Source organism: Chrysochloris asiatica, unplaced genomic scaffold, assembly GCF_000296735.1.
Source record: "Chrysochloris asiatica unplaced genomic scaffold, ChrAsi1.0 scaffold00053, whole genome shotgun sequence".
Lineage (NCBI taxonomy): Eukaryota > Metazoa > Chordata > Mammalia > Afrosoricida > Chrysochloridae > Chrysochloris > Chrysochloris asiatica.
In genome coordinates this window covers 11,123,405-11,145,111 of record NW_006408571.1, presented here as the reverse complement: position 1 = coordinate 11,145,111, position 21,707 = coordinate 11,123,405, and the positions used below count along the sequence as shown (strand labels likewise).

Here is a 21,707-nt window from a genome sequence, read left to right as displayed (position 1 = left end):
TTGCATATGAGCAACTGATAGTATGCTCCACGATCTGCCCCGGCCTTGTTTTAGTTGATAATATGGAGCTTTTCCACTGTCTCTTCCCACAAATGTAGTCTGCTTGATTTCTTTGTATACTATCTGGTGAGCTCCATGTGTTTGTTATTGTTGTTAAGTGCCATTGAGTCAGTTCCGACCCATAGTGACCCTGTATAGGGTTTCCAAGGAGCAGCTGGTGAGCTTGAACCACCGACCTTGCAGTTCCAATGGCTTTGCAGTCTGGTGCATTAACCCACAGCACCACACAGTTGTCCTTTATGTTGGTTAAAAAGGTATTTGTAATGAACAAGGCATTGATTGTACAAAATTCTCTTGTGTGATCTCCAGCATTGTTTCTATCACCAAAGCCATATTTTCCAACTATTGCTCCTTCCTTTTTGTTTCCAACCTTTGCATTTGCAAAATAATTATCAATACATCTTTATTGCATGTTTGATCCATTTCAGACTGAAGAAGTTGGTAGAATTCTTCAGTTTCATAATCATAGGCTTGTTGGTTGGTGTGTAAATTTGAGTAATAGTGGTATTAACTGGTCTTCCTTAAATTGTTGCTGTTAAGTGCCGTTGAGTTGGTTCCGACCCACAGTGACCCCGTATAGGGTTTCCAAGGAACTACTGGTGAGCTTGAACCTCTGACCTTGCAGTTCGTATCAACACTGCAGTCCAGTGCATTAACCCACAGCACCACACCAGCACTCTGGTCTTCCTTATGGGTGTATGGATATTATTCTCTCACATCAGCATTGTACTTCAAGACAGATCATGAAATGTTCTTTTTGATGATGAATGTGATGTCATTCCTTTTCAATTTGTCATTCCCAGCATAGTAAACCATATGATTGTCCGATTCAAAATGGCCAATGCCAGTATTTTTCAGTCCACAAATGCCTAGGATATCGATCTTTATGCATTCAATTTCATTTTTGACAACTTCCAGTTTTCCTTGATTCATACTTTGTACATTCCATGTTCCAATTACTAATGGATGTTTACAGCTGTTTTCTTTTCATTTTGAGTTGTGCCCCATCAGCAAATGAAGGTCCTGAAAGCTTTACTCCATTTGCATCATCACGGTCAACTCTACTTTGAGGAGGCAATTCTTCCCCATTCATATTTTGAGTGCCTTCCAACCTGAGGGGCTCCTCTTCTGGCACTGTATCTGCCAATATTCTGGTGCTGTTCTTCATGTTTCAATATTCAATACTCCAGTGCTATCTGACAGTGTTTCACTGCTATCCATAAGGTTTTCAGTGGCTAAACATTCAGAAGTAGTCCACCTTTCCTTCTTCCTAGACTGTCTTTGTCTGGAAGCTCAGCTGAAACCTATTCATGGGTGTACACTGCTGGTATTTAAAATATCGGTGGCATAGCTTCTAGCATCACAACACACAAGCCACCACAGTGCGACAAACTGACAGACGAGTTGTGGAGGATTGAAGGAAGAATCATTAATAACCTGAAATATGTAGATGGCACAACCTTGTTTGTTGGAAGCAAAGAGAACTTGAAATACTTAGTGATAAAGATCAACAATTACAGCCTTCAGTATGGATTGCACTGCAATGTAAAGAAAAGAAAAAAATGAAAATTCTCACAATTGGACCAATAATAACATCACCATAAATGGAGAAAGCATTGAAGTTGTCCAAGACTTAATTTTGGATTCACAATTTGCACTCATGGAAGCAGCAGTCAAGAAATCAAACAATGTATTGCATTAGGCAATTCTGCTGCAAAAGACCTCTTTAAAGCATTAAAGAGTAAAATTGTCACTTCGAGGACTAGGGATTTTCAATCACCTGATACGCATATGAAAACTGGAAATGAATAAGGAAGAAATTAGAAGAGTCATTTGAATTATGGTATGGTGAAGAATAGTGAGAATGCTACGGACTTCCAGAAGAAAAAACAAATTTGTCTTGGAAGATGTACAGCCAAAATGCTCCTAAGAAGTGAGGATGGCAAAACTTCATCTATCATACTTTGGATATGTTGTCAGGATGAGCCCCTGGAGAAGGACATCATGCTTGATAATGTGGAGGATCAGCGAAAAAGAGGAAAACCCCCAATGAGATAGATTGATATGGTGGCAGCAACAATGGACTCAGATATAATAATTGTGCAGTTGGGAAGTGTTTTGTTCTGTTGTTCATAGGGTTGCTATGAGTTGGAACTGGCTCAACAGCACCTAACAGCAATAATAACAATTTACCAGAGAGCTGAGATTTAGAGCTTCAAATTGTCTTTGTGAGCAAAAAGTAGTGCGTGTGAGGTCTAATAGTGGTTAGATTTAGAATAGGTGGGAAAGAAGAAGGTAGGAAGCAGAAAAAGTCAGAGGTAAGAAGTTATTTGACACCTGCCCTCCAAGTCCATTACCTTATTCCTCCAAGGCTGAAGGGAAGGGATCAGAGATGACAGCTCTGGAAAACACCCCATGGAATCTTCCAGAACATTTCTTTGATTTTCTTGGAAAATGCATAACCCAGAAGATTCATGGACCAGAGCAGGCTAGGCTCAATTACTTGAGTAATGCAAACTTATAAAAAATTCTCAAGTTAGACTTGGGGCCAAGATCCAGACATGGATCCACAGGTAAATCTGGCCCAGACCAATCATCAGTGTCTGTTGCCTTCCTACAACATGCAAGGCATCAACATGAGACAAGCATATTCCTAATTATGGAGAAGACAGATCAAGATTCTAAATTTTCTATTTAAAATTCACTGGTCAATTATCTCCATATTTCAAAAATGAATCCAGTTCCTGATCATCCCAGTTGTTAGCTTCATATCTTTCACCATCCTTTTATCTCCCTCATTCTGAGTAGCTATTTTTGAAAGCTAACTGATGGATAAAAGAATAGGAGCTTCTGGTCCAGCTGGGATAAACTCAGAGCCATGTTGGTTAGTTCTCCCACCCTAAGTGTGAAAGCAAGAAAGACCCACTCTTTGAGGTTTGCCTCCTGGCTTTGGAATCACTGAACTGTCCCAGTTACTAGAACTGAGCATAGGCTGAGAAGTGGCTGAAGCATGTGGCCAGTGACCAGGAGTACTGGTGATCCATTTAGAGTCCTTTCCAAGCTTCATGTGACAAAATCATCCCTTCTTTTGTTCTTAATTGGTGGCCTCAAGCAAGGAGTATTTTGTCTGGCAGGTGATGCCCAGAGGAAATTCTTTTCTTTGAAAGAAGATTCCCAGAGGGAGCCAAGTAAATGAGGACTGGAGCAGAGCTCTCTTGGAAGATAATGGATAGATATGATGACCTGAAATTCCCCAGCACACAGTAAAAATGAAATATTAAAAACCAGCTATGACTCTTAGTCATGACTGGAGGCACTGTAAATTGGAACAGTCCTTTGGGAAAGCAGTTTGGCAATATGTATCAAGAATCTTTTTAAAGGCTCATGCCTTTTGATTTAGTAATTCTATTTTACTTAGGAAGTGATCCTAAGTGCAAATATATGAATTTCAGTATAACATTTATCATAGTGAAAAATTATAAACTTGAATGTCTAAAATAAGTGACTAGTTTAAAAACATTATTATATTTTCCCTCAATAAATTATTATACAGCCTAAACTAATGGTTACAAAACTATGTAAAGATATGGAAGGGTGATTGTGTTCTAATACCAAATTTTTAAAATACAGAATTCAGGATACAGTGTGATTTTCTTTAAATGTTTTTCTATACAAGTACATTAGTTGGTACCCTGGTTACATAAACAAAATTCAATTCAAGGAACTTTAAGCTAGAAAGGAAAATATACTCTAAGAGCACTAGTGTCTAAGGGCAGGCTTGTAGCCAGGCCTCAGAAGGGTTCTTAGAAACAGGCCCTGAAACCTAGGGAGCATTCTCTCCATCTCTTGTGTTTGCTTCTTTCTACATATCAGCTTTATTCTTAGCTCCCTCCCAATAGCTTTCTCTGCTACCCAACCCAGTCTTGAGCTTTATTTACATTCCTTCTTTATTCCAGTTCCCAATCCTAAAGGAAAGTATAATTGGCTCTGCATATGGTATGATGTTGTAGGATCAGCACTGGACTGTGAACCACAAGTTTGGCAGTTCAACCCCATCAGCCTCTCCTCGGAAATCCTGTAAGGGTTGCTATGAGTCATAACCAACTCGACAGCATTTAACAAAAACAACAATCTAAGCATATAACCACAGAGGTGAGATCACATGAAACCAACATGATTGCTGGAAGCCAACACTGTGATGATGAGGCTGGAAACAGCACTAGCTCCCAGAGAAGGGAAACCCTAGAGTATTGCTACTGTATTATACAAAAAATTAAAAAGAAATATACTAGAATGCTAACAGAGGCTGTGTTTAACATGTATGGCTTTATTATAGAAAAATCTCTTAAACTTGCTGCGGTTGCATTTTCACTAGACCTGAGGTCAGCAACTGATTGACCCTCCTTCATTTTGTTTGATTCACCCAGTGACAGCCACCACAGATACCAAGGCTTGGTGGTGGTCTTTGTGTACGTGTGTGTAATTAATTTTGTCCTAAGAGCTGGTTAAAAAGATAGAAAATCTGCAACTACTTACAGGACCAGCTTGACTTCCCAAACTCTAGCATGAAAATCCTTTCCAGTTTACTTGGTGAACTTCACTTTACCTTAAAATGCTCTGCAGAAGTATGATGTGGGTATGGAGAAAGTGCTTTCCTCCTCTGCATTCTACCACTAGCACCTAGGCAAGAACTGGAAAGAGAATGGGCATGCAGTAAGTGTGTGGGTGTCATTTCAATTGAAACTTCTTTTAGAGAAAAACGTAAATGACTGGGGAGATTTAGACTGAGTGCAGCCTTTCTGAACTAGCCAGGATCCTTTGCCCCATCTCCCCAATTCAGACTTCACAACCTTTCTCTCCAACACTTTTGTTCTTATTTTACTTTTGGTAAGAGCAAGTAAAATTTGGGGAGACTGTTCAGATCCCCCCCTGAAGATCTTATCCCGAGGAGACACTTTTGTCCTTTCTTATAAGTGGGACCTCTAGTTTTATTCATATGTTCCAGCATGATAAAAATCCAGGCCAATTGCCCAGTACCACAGGCAGATCATAGAGAAATTCTGGAGGAGAGATAAACAACAGAAGTAGGAGCCACCCAAAAATGAGACTCAGAAAATGGTGTGTAAGATGTGGCTTCAGGTCATACCACAAAATAAGAGCTGTCATTGACTGAATAGTGCTCATGTTAAGATGCAGAGTCAAAGACAGGAGGGACTAGCCTAAAAGAAGAATGAACAGCCATATACAAGGAAGTAGAGCAATCTGTTCAATGCTTAAGTAGCTACTGAATATTATTGGACAGGAGGAAAGTTTTCTGCCCAACTGTGGGAAATCAATGAAAGTACTGAGTCACACTTGCTGGACTTACCTCTAAATGTGATATCTAAGCATGTTTCTCCACCCACTACCAAGAGCTGTTTGGGGGGAGTAGCATTGCCTTGAATCACCACATCACAGCCCCCGGTAGTTTCACACCTCTAGAAAAAATATAACAGAAGCAGAGTTGATCTTTTATGCTCCATCTTTCTGCCCCCACCTCATAGAGAGTGACCTGAGTCCCAGGTCTCCCCTGCTTTTTTATTTCTTTATCAGCAATGTCCTCCTTCCTGTCTTACTCGGTTCCTGCTCTAGGTCTGTCCTGCTTCCTGCTTTCACCCAGTGTAAATGAACAGAGTACAATCATGACTCTATTCCAGAATTTCTCAACTCAGAGATGCCTCCCCACCCCACCTCTTAACTTCCTCCTAAAACTAGAGGAAAATTCATATGCATTATATGGAGAAAGGTTAGACAAGGTTGATTTGAGTAATTTGCCTCTTAATATCTCATTCTATGTCCATTTTCCTAGAAATTTGTGCTTGGAGGTGAGAACAGAGGCATCCTTCTCTATGGAAGAGTTGAGATAGAATGTCTCTACCCTGAAGGTGTACCATGGAGTCAGTTCTAACTCATGGCAATGCTGTATAGGGTTTCCAAGGCTGTAGAATCTTTATGAGAGCAGAAAGCCTCATCTTTCTCCTGTGGAGCAGGCTATTAGTTTTGAACTACTGACCTTGCACTTAGCAGACCGACTAGTAACCCACTATGCTACCAGAACTCCTTGTCTCTACCATGAACCATCCATATTCAGGCTACAAGACAGACATGCTTGTTCAGAACCAGGGACAGCGACTTTCATCCTGGCTGAGGATTGTAGCTGAAAGCCTAGCCAGTCTGATCTCCTCCCACTCCTTGGTAACCATCACTACCCCCTTCTCTCTAACTCCACCCCAACATAGCATTCAACCTCTTCCTTTAATCAACTATTCTTGACAAAAGAATCAGTGGCCCTCTATAGATAGTCAGTGAAATTTTAGGCTTAAAGGAAAGAACTCCAACTTTCTACCTCATGCTTATCTACGTCCCTCACCTGTCTTCATCTTTCTCTTATCTCAATTTGAAGCTTTATCTTCTGGTTCAAAGTTCTGGTTCTATCTCCTTTGACTTTTTAGAAAACATGCCCCATAAAACATCTGTTTTCTGCCCAACTTCCTTCCCCCTCAGTCTTGGACTGTGTCAGGTGTTCTCTTGGTCTAAAGAAATTCTTTAGTTATGCCGTCTCATTCCTTCTCAGCCTGGATCATTGAAATAATAGTCTGTGCTCACTGTCTCTACTTTCTCAACTCCTATTTCCTCTCAAATTCCCCATAATCTGTATTCTGTCACTATCCTTCCACTAAAACTATGTTAATTGAGAACATCTATGATTTCAGTCATTTTAAATATTTTCTTTACATTATGGCCACATCATTATTTGACACTATCAACTTCTTCCATCTTGAAACTCTAGCTGAGTGGCTTCTTATAGCTCATCTTTCTGCTTTTACTCAGTCCCTTTCTTCCACTCATTCACCACCAGCCCAGACCTCTTTTCTGAGTTCCCAAGCCCCAAATCTTACTTACTAAGGATATATATGATAAGGAGCTCTGGTAGCATAGTGGTTACAAATCGGGCTGTGAACCGCAAGGTCAGCATTTGAAACTACCAGCTGTTCCGCAGGAGAAAGATGTGGCTTTCTGCTCCTATAAAGATTTACAGCCTCGGAAACCCTGTACAAGGGTCGCTATGAGTCATAACCGACTCCACAACACACAACAATATATCCCAAAACCATCTCAAACTCAGCATGTCCTTAGGGAAAACTTATAATCCAGCATTTCAAATTATTTGAAATGCTCATCATACAGATTGAATAAATGTGGTGAAAGAATACAGTCGTGAAGCACACCTTTCCTAATTTTAAATCATTCAGTATTTCCTTGTTCTATTCAAAAAATTGCCTCTTATTCTATGTACAGGTTACTCATGAGCATAATTAAGTGTTTCAAAATATTCATTCTCCATGATGTTGTCCATCACTTGTCATGAGCCACACAATCAAAAGCCTTTGTGTAGTCAGTAAAGCACAATGATCTGCTTTTAGTCAAGAGCCAGCTGACGTCAGCAGTGATATTCCTCTTTGTACCTCATCTGAATCCAGCTTGAACCTCTGGCAGTTCCCTGTCAACATACTGTTTCAGCTGTTTTTAAATTATCTTTAGCAAAATTTTACTTGCATGGGATATTGATAATATTGTCTGATGGTTTCCACATTCTGTTGGATTACCTCTCTGTGGAATGGGCACAAATATGGATCTCTTCCAATCTCTTAGCCAAGTAGCTGTCTTCCAAATTTCATGGAGTGAATGCCTCCAGTGCTGCATCAGTTTGCTGAAAGATTTCAATTTCAATTCCCAGAGCCTTGTTATTTATTTATATTTTTTTGCCAATGCCTTCAATGTACCTTGGACTTCTTCCTCCAGTATCATTGGCTCTTGATCATATGCTACCTCTTGAAATAGTGGAACATGGTCCATTTCATTATGATGCAGTGACTCTGTGTATTCCTTATATCTTCTTTTGATGCTTTCTGTATCATTCAATATTTTCCCCATAGAATCTTTCAATATTTTAACTCAAGGCTTGAATTATTTTTTAAGTTCTCTTAGCTTGAGAAATGCTAAGTGTGTTCTTCCCTTTTGGTTTTCTAACTTCAGATCTTTGCACATTTCATTATAATATTTCACTTTGTCTTCTCTAGTTGCTCTTTGAAATGTGCTATTCAGCTCTTTTACCTCCTCATGTCTTACATTTGTTTTAGCATTTCTATGCTACAGAGCAAATTTCAGAGTCCCTTCTGACATCCATTTTGGTGTTTCTTTCTTGTCTTCTTAATGGCCTTTTGCCTTCTTCCTGTATGATGTTCTTGTTGTCATCCCACAACTCTTCTGGTCTTCAGTCTTAGTGTCTAACTCATCTAATCTGTTCTAAAATTATCTCTAAATTCAGGTAGGATATGTTCAAGGTAATATTTTGGCTCTTGTGGACGTGTTTTAATTTTCTTCAGCTTCAGCCTGAACTTGCATATAAGCAGTTGATGGTTTGTTCCAGTCTGTCTCTGATTTGTTTTGACTGATGACAGAGCTTTTCCACTGTCTCTTTCCACACCTATAGTCAATTTGATTTCTGTGTATTCCATCTGGTGAAGTCCACATATATGGTCATCTTTTATGCTATTGACATAGTGCTTACTATGTACCAAAAAGTATTCTAAGTACTTAATGTATATTAACTCATTTTATCCTCACAGTAATCCATTGACACTAGGTATTAGTATGGATTCCAACCGTTTTCAATTCTCATCACTCTTCTTTCCTCCAGGCAGGGAGAAACCAATAGTTGTACCTTAGATGGTGATTCAAAAGTTTTTAAGACCCTAGTTGCTACTCACCAAAATAAGGTGTAGTAGAACAATATACCTGTGGACTGTATTATGCTAGTTGACCACAATATCCCCTGAGACTCCAGTCCTGAGTTCCCAGACCAGTGGCCCATTGCTTCAAGGGGTTTGGTTATATCTAAGTAGTTTCCATAACTTTGCCCTCTGTATGCTTTACTACATTCATGGATATATTTGCAGCAAAAATAAAAAGACAAAAACTGTATTATATATAGGTTTGGCAAGGATATTTGTACATGGGGTATTTGCCTTTGCTGCAAGGTAATATATATGTGGGTATCCTCTCTCTCTCCCTTCCATGCCCTCTCAACCTGTGTATCTATCTATCCATGCATCTACCTATAGATTGCCATAATTACAATATTGTGTATATAATAGTGTTTACCTCTGTTGTCTTTAACTCTTACACTTCACCTCCACTCCCTCCACTGCATCTTCCATTGCCACCACCATTCTTTCACCAACCTCCCTCTTGTTGTGCATTGCCTTCCCCTTCAGTCAAGTCAACATGTGTCTACCCTGTAGCCAGTGAATCAGTCCCCCTTCCCTCTCACCCCTGGTAACCATCAAAGACTATTTCATTTTGAGAACTTCTGGCAAGATAGCAGACTAAGTAGACACACTACATGGACCCTCTACAACAAAGACACAAGAAACAGAATAAAACAGACACAGATGAAAATTCTGGCACCCTGAACTTCAGAAGAAAGGTTAGAGAGGTGGATAGAGTGCTTGCTGGGAGGAGAGACCGAGCAGGGATGGTGAGAGAGAGAGGCTGACTGGTGAAGAGTTGGCCAGACATGGCTCCATCATTTTGTGAGCAGCTTTGGCAGCAGATGGAAGCCTGGCAGAACACATTTTCACAGTTGACAGAAAAGGTTCAATTTCTTCTTTTTCCCCACACTCCCCTGGTGACTAGAAGTGTAGCCCTCTCCCACCCTTATCCACTCTCAGTGCAGACCCTGTTCTCTGGGAGTTCAGCACTACATGGTTGGGAGCCACAACAGTGTGAGGTGGGGGCCAGTTGTACCACTTTGGTGTGTTGCTTTGGTGCCTGGGTTCAGGTGGGCCTGGCTCCAGACCTACAAAACCCATAGAGCCAACAGACCAGCATTTAACCAGTCGTGCTTCCCCAGCTTCCCTGTGAGCCTACCTAACATGCACTGAAATCATCTCTATCAAGGGCCCCCATGAACTACTTCCAGATTGAGTTCCCTGAACATACATAACACCAAGGCCAATAGGAACTCCATTTATAGCCAGGAACTTGCTGTCAAGTCCCTTCCACAACCACCTCATGAGCTCCTTGAATTTCAGGAGCCCCTCAGAGATCTCTCTCCTCCTTGTACAACAACTGCATTATTTGCTTTTAACAAATAAAATAACCCCATAATGCCCCAGAGATAGCAGACAATTTTAGCTTACACTAAGAAACAAAAGAATGGCTCAAACAAACAAACAAGACGCCAAGCCAGAAAACAATTCCAAGGAAGGAAAGGTACTGAAACTAACTGCAAAATAATTCAAAAGTGATAATTAGGTAGCTTCAAATGATTGATAGAAAAATCAAGGAAGCAAGGAGAATACAATAAAAACTTTAGAAGAATTCAGGAAAACAGTACAAGAACAAACAGATTAAATAAATGCAAATTTTGAAACAATACAAAACCTGCCATTAGAAATCCAGAAGATTAATACAAAGATCTCAGAAATGGACAATAACATTGAAAGAGCAAAGGAATATAGATGCAAAGCAATGGAAGCCTGCGTTAGTAAGCTTAAAGATAAATCACTTAATACTAGTAATGCTAGAAGAACAATCAGAAAAAAGAATGAAAAAATCCGAAGAGAGCCTAAGAGTTATGTGGGACACCATGAAGAGGAACAACTTACAGGTGATCGGAATTCCAGAACAGAGAGAGACAAGCACAGAAAAATTTGTCAAACAGTGTTGTAAGATAATTTCCCTAACATCATGAGAGATGAAAAGATGAGCATACAAGAAGTTGAATTAACCCCAAACAGATAGATCCCAAAAGAAAATCACCAAGATATATCATAATCAAGCTTTCCAAAATCAAAGACAAGGAAAGAATCCTGAGAGCAATTTGGGAAAAACAAAAGGTTACCTACAAAGAAGAGCCAGTAAGACTAAACTCTGATTTCTCAGCAGAAACCATGCATGGAAGAAGGCAATGGGATGACATATACAAAACTCTGAAAGAAAAAGATTGCCAACCAAGAATCATATACCCAGCAAAACTGTCCTTCAAATACGACGGTGAAATTAGGACATTTCCTAATCAAAAGAAATGTGTAATGACCAGACCAACTTTACAAAAAATGCTACAGGGTGTTCTTTGGACTGAGAACCAACATCAGACAACAACCTAAGATTGCTATACATGACAAGACCATCCAGAGCTAAATACATACATATATAGAAGTATTAAAGAAAAACAAACTGACAAGACTGAAAATAGGGAACAAAAGATATCAATGTATAATGAAGTCAGCTACCACACAATTCCTAGGCTGTCTCAAGATTTTTTTTCCTTCTTTGTTTGGATTGTTCCTCTATCAGATTAGTATTGAGAGATTTGCCTTTAAGATCACTAATTCAATCTTGCATTGAATCACTTGTACTCCTTTGCTCTTTAAATGTATTATCAGTTTCTGAAATCTTAGTGTTAATATTCTGGATCTCTACTTGCTATTTTTGTATGTTATATAATTTTTTCATTTATTTTGCCAGTTTATTTTTATAGTATTTTCTTAAATTATTATAAAGATTTTTCTGCATTTTCCTTGCTTTCATTATACAGCTTTCTTGATTTTTCTCTCAATCTAAATATAATTCTTTTCAATTCTTCATCAGTTAGCTCCAATACTATTTCTTCCTCAGAAATGTTTGTTGGCTTTGCATTGTGGTCACTTATTTAAGTCACTATGTCTTGTTTCTTCGTGTGAACTGAAATTGTCCCCAAGACATTGTGATGTCTTTGTATTTGTATTTAATGATGATTGTATATTGGTATGTTCTTAGGCACTCACCACCTGCCTTCTGATGGATGTGATAGAGAATGGAAGTGTGTGCACAGTTCTCTATTCACTGTGTAGTACAGTTCAGGGTAGATTTGACTGGTGTTGGTTGTTGTCTATCATTGATCAGATGGTACAAGAGCTGGTAGTCACCCTTACCCAGTGCATGGAGCTGCAGAAGGTTTGAGTGTGGGTGGGCACAGTTGCTGTCTTCCATTGGGTGGAGAAAGAAAATAGTAAAGGAAGAAAACCAACAGGCAGCAGCAAGAAAAACTAATATAATAACTAAAAAGAGAAAAAATGTAAAGGAAAATAAAAACAGGCAGAGAAAAAATAAGAGAGAAAAATACAGTAAATAAAATTAGGGAGGAGAGGAAGAAAAGAGAAATATAATAATAGTAAAGAAAAATAAAGAGGGGGAAAGAAAAGAGAAACAGAAAAAAGGAAAGCAGAGAAACAAAGGATTAAAAGAGAGAGAGAGAGGAAAAAACAAACTAAAAAGGAAGGGAAAAAACTGGGAAAGGGTTTAGACCCAGAGAGGAGAAAACTGTGGGGGCAGGGAACCTGTGTGGGTTGGCACTCTCTGCTTTTCCATCACAGGGTGGAGGTGGGGAAAGGGTGAGAGGGCGGGCCACCCAACCCTGGATGGAACTCCGATAGGCCTAAGTATTGCCTGCAGTCTATACACCTAATCCAAAAGTAATTTGTCCTGGCACAGATGGTGATTGGTATTAAGGTTCTTGTTCCCAAAAGAAACTCTTGTGGGCCTAGAGGGCAGGTAGGGACAGGGTAATTGGGTTATGGAAGGAGTTTCTGCTCGCCTAGGGGTAACTAAGGATTAGACACTGAGCATTCTGCTGGTCTGATGAGGCAGAGTTCTTGTGCCTCCAAATGCAGGGGTGTTACACCTGTCTCCTAATTCACAATAGTGTGGCTCTGACCTCTGGAAGAGCAGGAGTTGTGCAGGGGTGAGTAGAGCTGAGAGCTGGCCAGGCTTCTGGTCACCAGGAGGGTGTGGGGAACAGGAGAATCGCACCTTTCTCGCCGCCAGTCACTTGTGTATGTTTGTGTGGTCAGGTTGCTGTCTACATTGGATGCTACTTGCAAATGTTCAAGATGGCCACACCATGTCAGGCCAGACAATTCACTCATCTGTCTCATCTCTCCCTGCTTTGGTTCAGCTTCTTCAAGTCAGTATTCACCTCTCCTATCTTTGTCGTAGAGTGACTGTGTAGTATGTCTACCTAGTCTGCCTGCCATCTTGTCAGATGTCCTCAACCTTATAATCTGCTTTTTCTTCTTTCTTTTTTCAAGCGATAGAACCCTTTCTTCAACCAAAAACCTTGTAGGAAACCTAATATGTAAATGAACTAAAAGTAGACTGGAGGGGTGCCTCATCCTCAGCCCCACACAAGGCATAGAGCTAGAGGAGCACAGTTAAATGCAAACCATTGGGCCAGACTATGGATTTTTCTGGCACTTGTTTATTCCTCTAGATGTATTGGCTATGTACTGGCCATTAGCCTATATACCCTGTTCCAGAAACAGTGAGGCTGGACTATTAATCATTCTTAGCAGTCTTTGGAGAATTTGTTTGAATGGTTGCAGAAACATAGGCTGCTGTTAGGGATGCATTTCAATGTCTGTCTCTGATGAGTGTTTATTAATAATCTTGCTAATCCTCACTCTAGTTCCGGATCTAGCTAACGCCTGTCAGATGTCCTTGGAGGGTATTTTCAATTCTCCCTGATTTCAGGGAGCCAGACGCTTCCTTCTGCCTGGATTCCTTTCTGATACTTATATTCATGACTATTTCACATTTAATCTCCCCCTCTGGTAGTGTTGTTGTTGTTGTTGTTAAGTGCCGTCGAGTCGGTTCCGACCCATAGCGACCCTGTACAGGGTAGTGGTTACGAATCGGGCTGCGAACCTTAAGGTCAGCAGTTTGAAACTACCAGCCGCTCCGCGGGAGAAAGATGAGGCTTTCTACTCCCATAAAGATTTACACCCTTGGAAACCCTGTACAGGGTCGCTATGGGTCGGAACCGACTCGACGGCACTTAACAACAACAACAACATTACATTGCCAGGAGTCCTGGTGTGGCGCTGTGGGTTAATGCACCAGACTGCAAAGCCATTTGAACTGGGAGGTCAGTAGTTCAAGCTCACCAATCGCTTCCCGGAAACCCTATACAAGGTCACTATGGGTCAGAACCGACTTGACGGCACTTAACAACAATTACATTGCCATGTGATGGTCATGATGCATTGACTGCATTTTTCAGGGAAGACAAACAGGAAGGCCACAGTAAAGGTGTTGAATTTGCCTGAGATTCGGGTGCTGTGGCACTTGGCCTTTTCTGAGCAGAGCCTCCTGCCCCCACTTTGCATTCACCATTGCTAAGAGTTGGGAATCAGGATAGAGAAGAGAAGTTCAGGTTCTGCCCTCAGCAACTCACAAACCACTTGTTCACCCAGTGTCTTGTACTCTAGATGGCCTTCTGAAGGGGCACATACAAGACCAGGATTTCTCTCCCAGGATAATAATGGTCATGGATCACCAGTAACCACCCAGGTCCCTAACCTGACACTGTGGGCCAGTCCTGGGGCATTCTGCCTGCCTGTCTCTGCATCCTCAGAGGCATAAGAGGCAGCCGCTTTGGAGCCCATCTAGAATCCTCATACTTCAGTCCTTCAATGTAGTGGGTTTTGGTTAAAATGCGAAGATCCCTATGATGATATTTATGTTAATGGTTGATCATCAGCTTCTCGAGATAATGTGAATGACTCCAGCTCTTTTCAACTGGAGGTGAGAGTGGCTCAGGGCCCTGACTCTTGGAGCAGTGATTTGAGATGTTTCGGAAGCAGGGTGGGACTAAGTTAGGATCCTGGGCAGCACAGAATTTGGCCCAATGGAGGGAGGGGCATGAGGAGAGTGGTGAGGGAGATGGAGAAGACACAGATCCAAGCTTTCCTTCCTTCATCATTTTAGTGTCAAACCCCATGTTTTACACTCTGGGTAACACAGGACTAACTGGCTTTCAGCTTATTTGCCATTGTCTTCTCACCTACCATCCACGCAATCTCAGGTTCTTCCAGAAGCCCTTCTTTAGAACTCACTGTGCACTGAGGAGTCCTCATTAGAACGCTTTATTGTCCAGTCAGCCCATACTCTAAACCTTATTTGGTCAGTTAGTCCTCTGGGTCCCGGACAAGGGGAGCCAGGGAGGAATAAGGTCTGGCTCAAAAAGCATCTACACTGACCTCAATCCAGACTCCAACCAATGAGAACCTAGATAGACCTTTCTAATCAAGTACACAGGAAGGGCCCTGAGAAGCAGGACAACGAGTATGAGCTTTAGGTTGGAGGAAGCAGTCTGTGGGTATAAGGCAATGTGGTAAGTTTTCTGGAGGAGACTGGATCACACAGAACTTTGAAGACAGGCCTAATTGGGTACAAGTAGAGCTGAGATCCTTAGATCTTCTACCTAGATCAGAACCTCCCATCATGGATAGGCCTGGCCCACTCCCCCAAATCCCTTGCTTGCTGCCAGGGATGTATACCTCTAGAAGCCCAGAGAGCTGGTGGGAAAACTAGCTTCAGGGCTGGGAACATCCCCCTGTGTTCACTTTTTAACAACACCCTGTCTTTGTGCTTTCTTCCCATAGGATCCAGCCGCCGCCTCCATCTCAGACGGAGACTGTGACGCCCGGGAGGGTGAGTCAGTAGCCATGAATTACAAACCATCCCCGCTCCAAGTGAAGCTGGGTGAGTGTGTCTGGGGGCGTGAGGGAGATCTGGGTAGTGGACAAGGCACACTGGGCTGGGTCTGCAATGATGTGCCACAGACAAACCAGTTCAGGTTAGATGATTCCAAGACTCAAGCCACCAAGTCACTGGCACTGCCAGGCGCCTTATCTCCAGCAAGTTAGCAGGGGCAGTTACAGTTCTCTGAAAGAGCCCCAAACTCTAGGAGGCATCTCTGAGACCAAGAAGGCTCCAGGTATTCCAAGAGAGGCCTGCATGGGTAATGGAGTTCAGGGGCCTAGAAGTACCATCAAACACTGGATCAGACTAATAGGAAGCTACCCTAGAAGTGGTGTATCAGTTATGTGTCTGAAAGATAGAAAGGATGAGGGTGCCAAAGCCTCGATACTGAGTTCCTCTCCCCATTCCAATCTCAACTCATCTGGAGATCTTCAGGGCTTGGTTAGCTCCTGACTGGGGGCTTTCTCTGAGTTACTTAGTAAACACAAACATCTACCCCCACCCTTTCCAGGGTCACTTTTCCTTGGAAGTTTATCTCATGTCCACTTGAAGTCAGTTTACACTGCAGCCTGCTCCATTGCAGTCAGTCACCTGAGCCCTACCTAGCCCTACAACTCTTGCAGGTGCCATCTCACTTCCCCCTGTGATGAGCACTGCCCCCCTTCCTTCAGGATCCAAAGTTTCACTTCCCCACAGCTGCTGTGTGTAACTGACTTTTGCTAAAACTATGGTTGCATGGAGAGAAATTACAACACAGTGCATACAGGAAAGAGCTTACAATTAAATACAGACGATCACTCCCCTTCAAAACTTCTCTGCCATTCTATCCATTTTTCTCCTCAGGCCCACCAAACAAATACTGGATCTCCTGCTCACTCCCAAGAGCCCTTGACCATGTATTCTAAAACCTTTTCCTCCACAGCTTTTCAGACTCCTTTCTGCAGAGTCCTGTTTTTTGATTCAGCTATTTCCACACCACCTCTAGGGAGCCCCTCTCAAACTGTTTTTCTAAACTGAGAGCAGTTCTCTCCACAAATAAAATTTGCTCATCTTCCTAGAACATCAGACTCAAACTACAGCCAGTTTTATTTGTGTATTATTTGTTAATTAAACAAGCTTAAGTTCTTCTCTACTCCCTTACCACCTTTAGCTTTTCTAGTTCGATTTTGCAGTTTTGACATACCATACACATTTTCTGACACTTTGTTTTTCCTTTCAATTAATGTCTTAAAGCCCCTTCCCATGTCAACATATGGAGAATCACTGCATTCTTTTAAATGGTTGCCTAACAGTCCACCATTTGGTTTTGCCAATTTATTATCTACATTTTTTTTTCAACGATCGCAACATGCTTTTCAAGTAACTTTTTTCTTCTTTTTCTTCCCATTAAATTCCACCAAAGATCTTCATGAAAATGTACAACCTTGTCCCAGTTTCACTCATTGTTGTTGTCTAGTATCATCGAGTCTGTTCTAACTCACAACAACCCTGTATAGGATTCCAAAGAGCTTCTGGTGAGTTTGAACCACCAACCTTGCAGTTCAAACTGACCTTGCTGTCCAGTGCTTATCCTACAGTGCCACACTAGGACTCCCAGTTTCCGTTTTGTTTTTTAGTTAGTGCCATCAAGTCGGTTTGAGTTAGTTTCACTAAAAGGTGGGGGTGGGGAATAACCACTAGGAACTTTAAGGCAAATTGCACCCCCTAGAGGCTTGGGGTGGTAATGGAAGTACCCACTTGCTGGAAAGAAGCTGGAGCCCTGGTGAACTGTGGCAAGGAAGGAGGGACAGGAACCACAGGCAGAGATTGGGAGACAGTGGTTCAGAGAAATGAAGACAGAGGAAATTCCAAAGTGAGCCATGGTATATGGAACTCATGAGATAGTCTTCCCCTAGTATCCCTTTTCCCTAGATCTGGGGTTTGAGATGAGTTAGAAAGGACAGTCACAGCTGGGAACTCCTCTAGGACCTGAGCAGTTACAGTTGGGAACAGATGCTGAGACTAGAGACAGAAAGTCAGTGCCTCTAAAACTTCTCCACAAGATTTTCTCCCACACTTAGTGCCACACCAGGGAGTGGGTCACCTGATGCCAGCACCATGAACCTGGTAGATCCTAAACTTAGAAGAACTCAGGCACTGGCAGAGGAGTCAGGAGCATCACTCAGGCATCGTAGCCCTGAGGGACTTCCTCTAACCTCTGTCCCCTGCCTTGTTAGTGCCCTTCAGCCAGTTGTGCTCCACAACCTTTGTACTTTCTGCATTAATTCCAAACTCCCCTGTCTGGCATTCACATCCTTCATGCTCTATGTTTATATAACCAGATGGAGTTCCCAGCCTCTTAGCGTTGGACTTGACACATGATTAGTAGTATAAGCTATTTGCAGAGTGAATACATGAGTAAACAAATGCATCTTAGTGTTCTAGCCTGATCTCCCTTGCTCTTCATCCTTCCATCCAGACTCACACTTACTATGGTCACTTCTAAATGCATTTCTGTACACACTATCCCTTCTTCCTAGAATGCCCTCCTTTTTCCAACTGAAGTTATCCCCTACAGGAAGTCTTCCCTGACTGCCCCATCCCTCTGTGACCCTCTCTTTGTCCCCATTCTTTCCCTAACATCAAGCACACATTAACTTCCCTACATGGGACTTGTGGTTCCTGGGAGAACAGAGGTCAGCCTCCTTTTGTTCCCCACTATGTGCCTCAGGACGTTCAGGTCTCCAGTGGACATTGGGGGTCTGGAGTTGGGGTCACAGCCTCAGTCCCTAGAGAAGCAAGGGGTTTCATAATGGAGGCCCGGCCGCTGCTGCCCCTAGTAGTAGGTAGGGTGACCCTGGGGCAGGACACAGCTTCTTTCCCATGTTTCCCTGCAGAGAAGCAGCGGGAGCTGGCCCGGAAGGGCTCCTTGAAGAATGGCAGCATGGGTAGCCCCATCAACCAGCAACCCAAGAAGAACAATGTCATGGCCCGGACCAGGTAGAGAGACCCCCTCTACCCACCTGGACCCTATCTCTGATGGTCCTGAGATACTTCCTCGTCCCTGCTTCCTTAGGTCCAGCTCCTCTCCAAAAGGAGAGCGCCTCAACAGAACCCAAAGTGGGGAGGAAGGGAAGGAGGGAGGAAGGGACATGATAGGATGTGGTCCAACCCAGTCCTCTGCCATTGTTCCAATTGTCACTCCAACCCCACAAATTCTCCACCCAGGCTGGTCGTCCCCAATAAAGGCTACTCCTCCCTTGACCAGAGCCCAGATGAGAAGCCACTGGTAGCACTTGACACAGACAGGTGTGTATGGGGGCCTGGGGGCAGTCAGGAACCTGTGTGAGCCCAAGTGGGTTATACAGCCACACCTGCCATACTGTGGGGTTTGGGGGCTCTCCATGGGTGGATCCCCTAGGGAATGGTTTGCTTTTGTTTTTTGTTTTTAAACCAGGAGAAGGGAGAGGCAGATAAAGAAAAGGGGGGTTGATGCAGTATATTGCTGTCCTGGGAGAACTAGTCCAATGGCTTCCCCTGGGATGGGCCCCAATGTCTTGAACAGCAGAATACAATGCTTACCCTCCACCTTCTTGAAGAGAGGAGTCCTACTTGCTGGGAATGCAGCTGGCTAGACTTGAACTTCAGAAAACTCAGCAGTCAAGGCAATTTGAGGGGTGGAGAGAGTGGAAGCTCTTATTGGAAGCGAATTAGTAGTGACAGTTAATTTTTAAAGAGTGCGGCTAGGGAACCTGTCTGAAAACTGCATGTGTACAGCAAGCACAGTTTTTATTTAGATCATGCTGCTTTGGGGGGTGGGGGTGGGGTATTGACTGATGGGAGGGTATAGGGGGTTTTCTACTTAATTTCCCTGAATCACTTCCTCCCTGTCCTTCCTTCGCCACTAGTGATGACGACTTTGACATGTCCAGATATTCTTCCTCTGGCTATTCCTCTGCTGAGGTGAGGCCCCACAAGACAAGGACCACTTCTATTAAGGAGAAGGGGTGAGGCCAATGCCAAAGCACACCCTAAAAGGAGTTGTTGTTAAGTGCCATCGAGTAGGTTCGGACTCATAGGGACTCTATATAGGGTTTCCAAGGAGTGGCTGGTGAGTCTGAACCGCCAACCTTACTGTTTAAACTGACCTTATGGCCGAGTGCTTATCCTACAGTACACCAGAACTCCGAAAAGAGGAATTGTTGTTGTTTTTAAGTGCTGTCGAGACAGTTCTGACCCATAGCGACCCTGTATAGGGTTTCCGAGGAGCATGAACCACCGACCTTGCAGTTCAAACTGCTTTGCAGTCTGGTGCCTTAACCCACAGAGCCACACCAGGACTCCAAGACAAAGACCCTTTTATAGAGGGCCCGAGGGTGTGGGGCTGGAATAGGATTGGGTTTGAAAGAAGGAGTGCAAGTGTGGGTGGGGCGGGGGTGGAGCTTGAGATCGAAGCCGGGCTCTTAGATTGGATGGGGTGTGAAATACAGGGGACACTTAATGAGGCCGGGAATGAGTTCGGGGCAGGGCTGGAATAAAGGCAGGATTTGAGGTTAAAAATTAGCCTTAGAATGGAATGGGCATGGCCTAGGTGAGGCTGCAGAGAAATCTGGGGTTGACATGTAGGCGGGCCTGGGGCTAGAAGCAGGTGGGCCGGCTTTCCACTGTCTCCCACCCGAGCCTAACCTCCTCCCACTTCCCTTTGTTTACAGCAGATCAACCAAGATTTGAACATCCAGCTGCTGAAGGACGGCTACCGGTTAGACGAGATCCCTGACGATGAGGACCTGGACCTCATACCGCCCAAGTCCGTGAACCCCACCTGCATGTGTTGCCAGGCCACGTCCTCCACCGCTTGCCACATTCAGTAGCGGGCGGGGCTGCAGCGGCCAGGGGGCCGGGCCGAGCGGGCCAGGCTGGGCGGGCAGGGGTCGACCCCTCCCCAACTCGTCCTCCTGCCCCCAACCCTGCGCCCCCTACAGCCGCAACCTCGTAACAGTCATTGCTTCCTCCTATGGTAGGACGTGTACCTCTGTGTTCATGGAGCGGGAGAAACCAAAACCGGGTCCCTCTCCACCCCGGGGGCTGAGGAGGGATGGAGGCTGTTTGTTCAGTTACTTGGGAGACCCTATCCAGCACCCTGCCTCGTCCCTCAAGGCTACAGTACCTTGTCCAAGAGAAGGAACTGGGCGGCAGGGAGGCCAACAGTAATGAGTGGGGGAAGGGATCACAAAGCCAGGGGCTTAGCCCCACCCCTGTGAAGCCATGAACTCCCAGCCCCAGCCTGTCACGGAAAGGGAGGAAGAAGGCCCTGGCCTTGGGGACGGGGCCCAGCACCTCAGAACCCCCACGCGGCCCTCTGCGGACCCATGTACCTATTTGCGCTTTCCTCTCATCATCAGGCAGGAACCCTGGAAACCCCGCCCAGAAGGATACTGTCCGTCTCCCCAGCCCCACCCCCGCTACCCACCATCTTGGCAACAACAAGAGGAGGCCTTTTTGCTCCTCTTTGCCCCATTCACTCCTTTCCTTGCTCTCTGGATTGTAGAAGGAGGGTAAGGTGGGTCTTGGAAACAGGCCAGGCTTTAGGGCAATACGATCTGTCTTTACTCGCCCCTAATCAGTGCATCGCTCTGCCCCCACCCCTCCCATGCTTCTTGTTCACTGGTGTCTGTCTCAGGCTGGAAGGCGGATGTGGTTAAGGCTGATCTCACATGCCCGATTCCCATCCTATCCCAGCCCGTTTCTGGAGGCTGATTCCCAAAAAGAGTCTGCAAGGAAGCATGCTGAACCGAATGACAGCATGTCTGTGGTAGGGAGCGGCCGGCAGGATGTGTGTGCCTGAGGTGTCGGGCTGTTGTGTCTGCTCTGGGGTCGGGACATCTGCATGTGTCCGTTTCTGTCATAGCTGTGAGCATCAGTGGTGGAGAAGTTTCTGTGTGGTCTGCTAACAGTGGAAGAGGATGCTCAGCACTTCAATGGACTGAAAGCCCTTGGTGGGAGTTAGAAGCCTGGGTTCTGATCCAGCTCTGACACTC

General features: G+C 43.8%; 1 protein-coding gene across 5 annotated transcripts in view; it reads left to right on the top strand.

The window, feature by feature from the left end:
- FAM219A (family with sequence similarity 219, member A) overlaps window positions 1-21,117 on the top strand; it is a 60,043-nt gene extending 38,926 nt beyond the window's left edge. For 2 of the 5 annotated variants that reach the window (XM_006863048.1, XM_006863047.1), the window contains exons 2-6: window positions 15,591-15,690; window positions 18,567-18,669; window positions 18,898-18,978; window positions 19,578-19,632; window positions 20,385-21,117. In XM_006863048.1, coding sequence (XP_006863110.1) covers window positions 15,591-15,690; window positions 18,567-18,669; window positions 18,898-18,978; window positions 19,578-19,632; window positions 20,385-20,540 — 495 coding nt within the window. In that variant the 3' untranslated portion in view covers window positions 20,541-21,117. Of the gene's footprint in view, window positions 1-15,590; window positions 15,691-18,566; window positions 18,670-18,897; window positions 18,979-19,577; window positions 19,633-20,381 lie in introns of all 5 variants that reach the window. The other 3 variants (XM_006863046.1, XM_006863050.1, XM_006863049.1) reach the window with 3 other exon arrangements.
- Window positions 21,118-21,707: the final 590 nt, after the last annotated feature.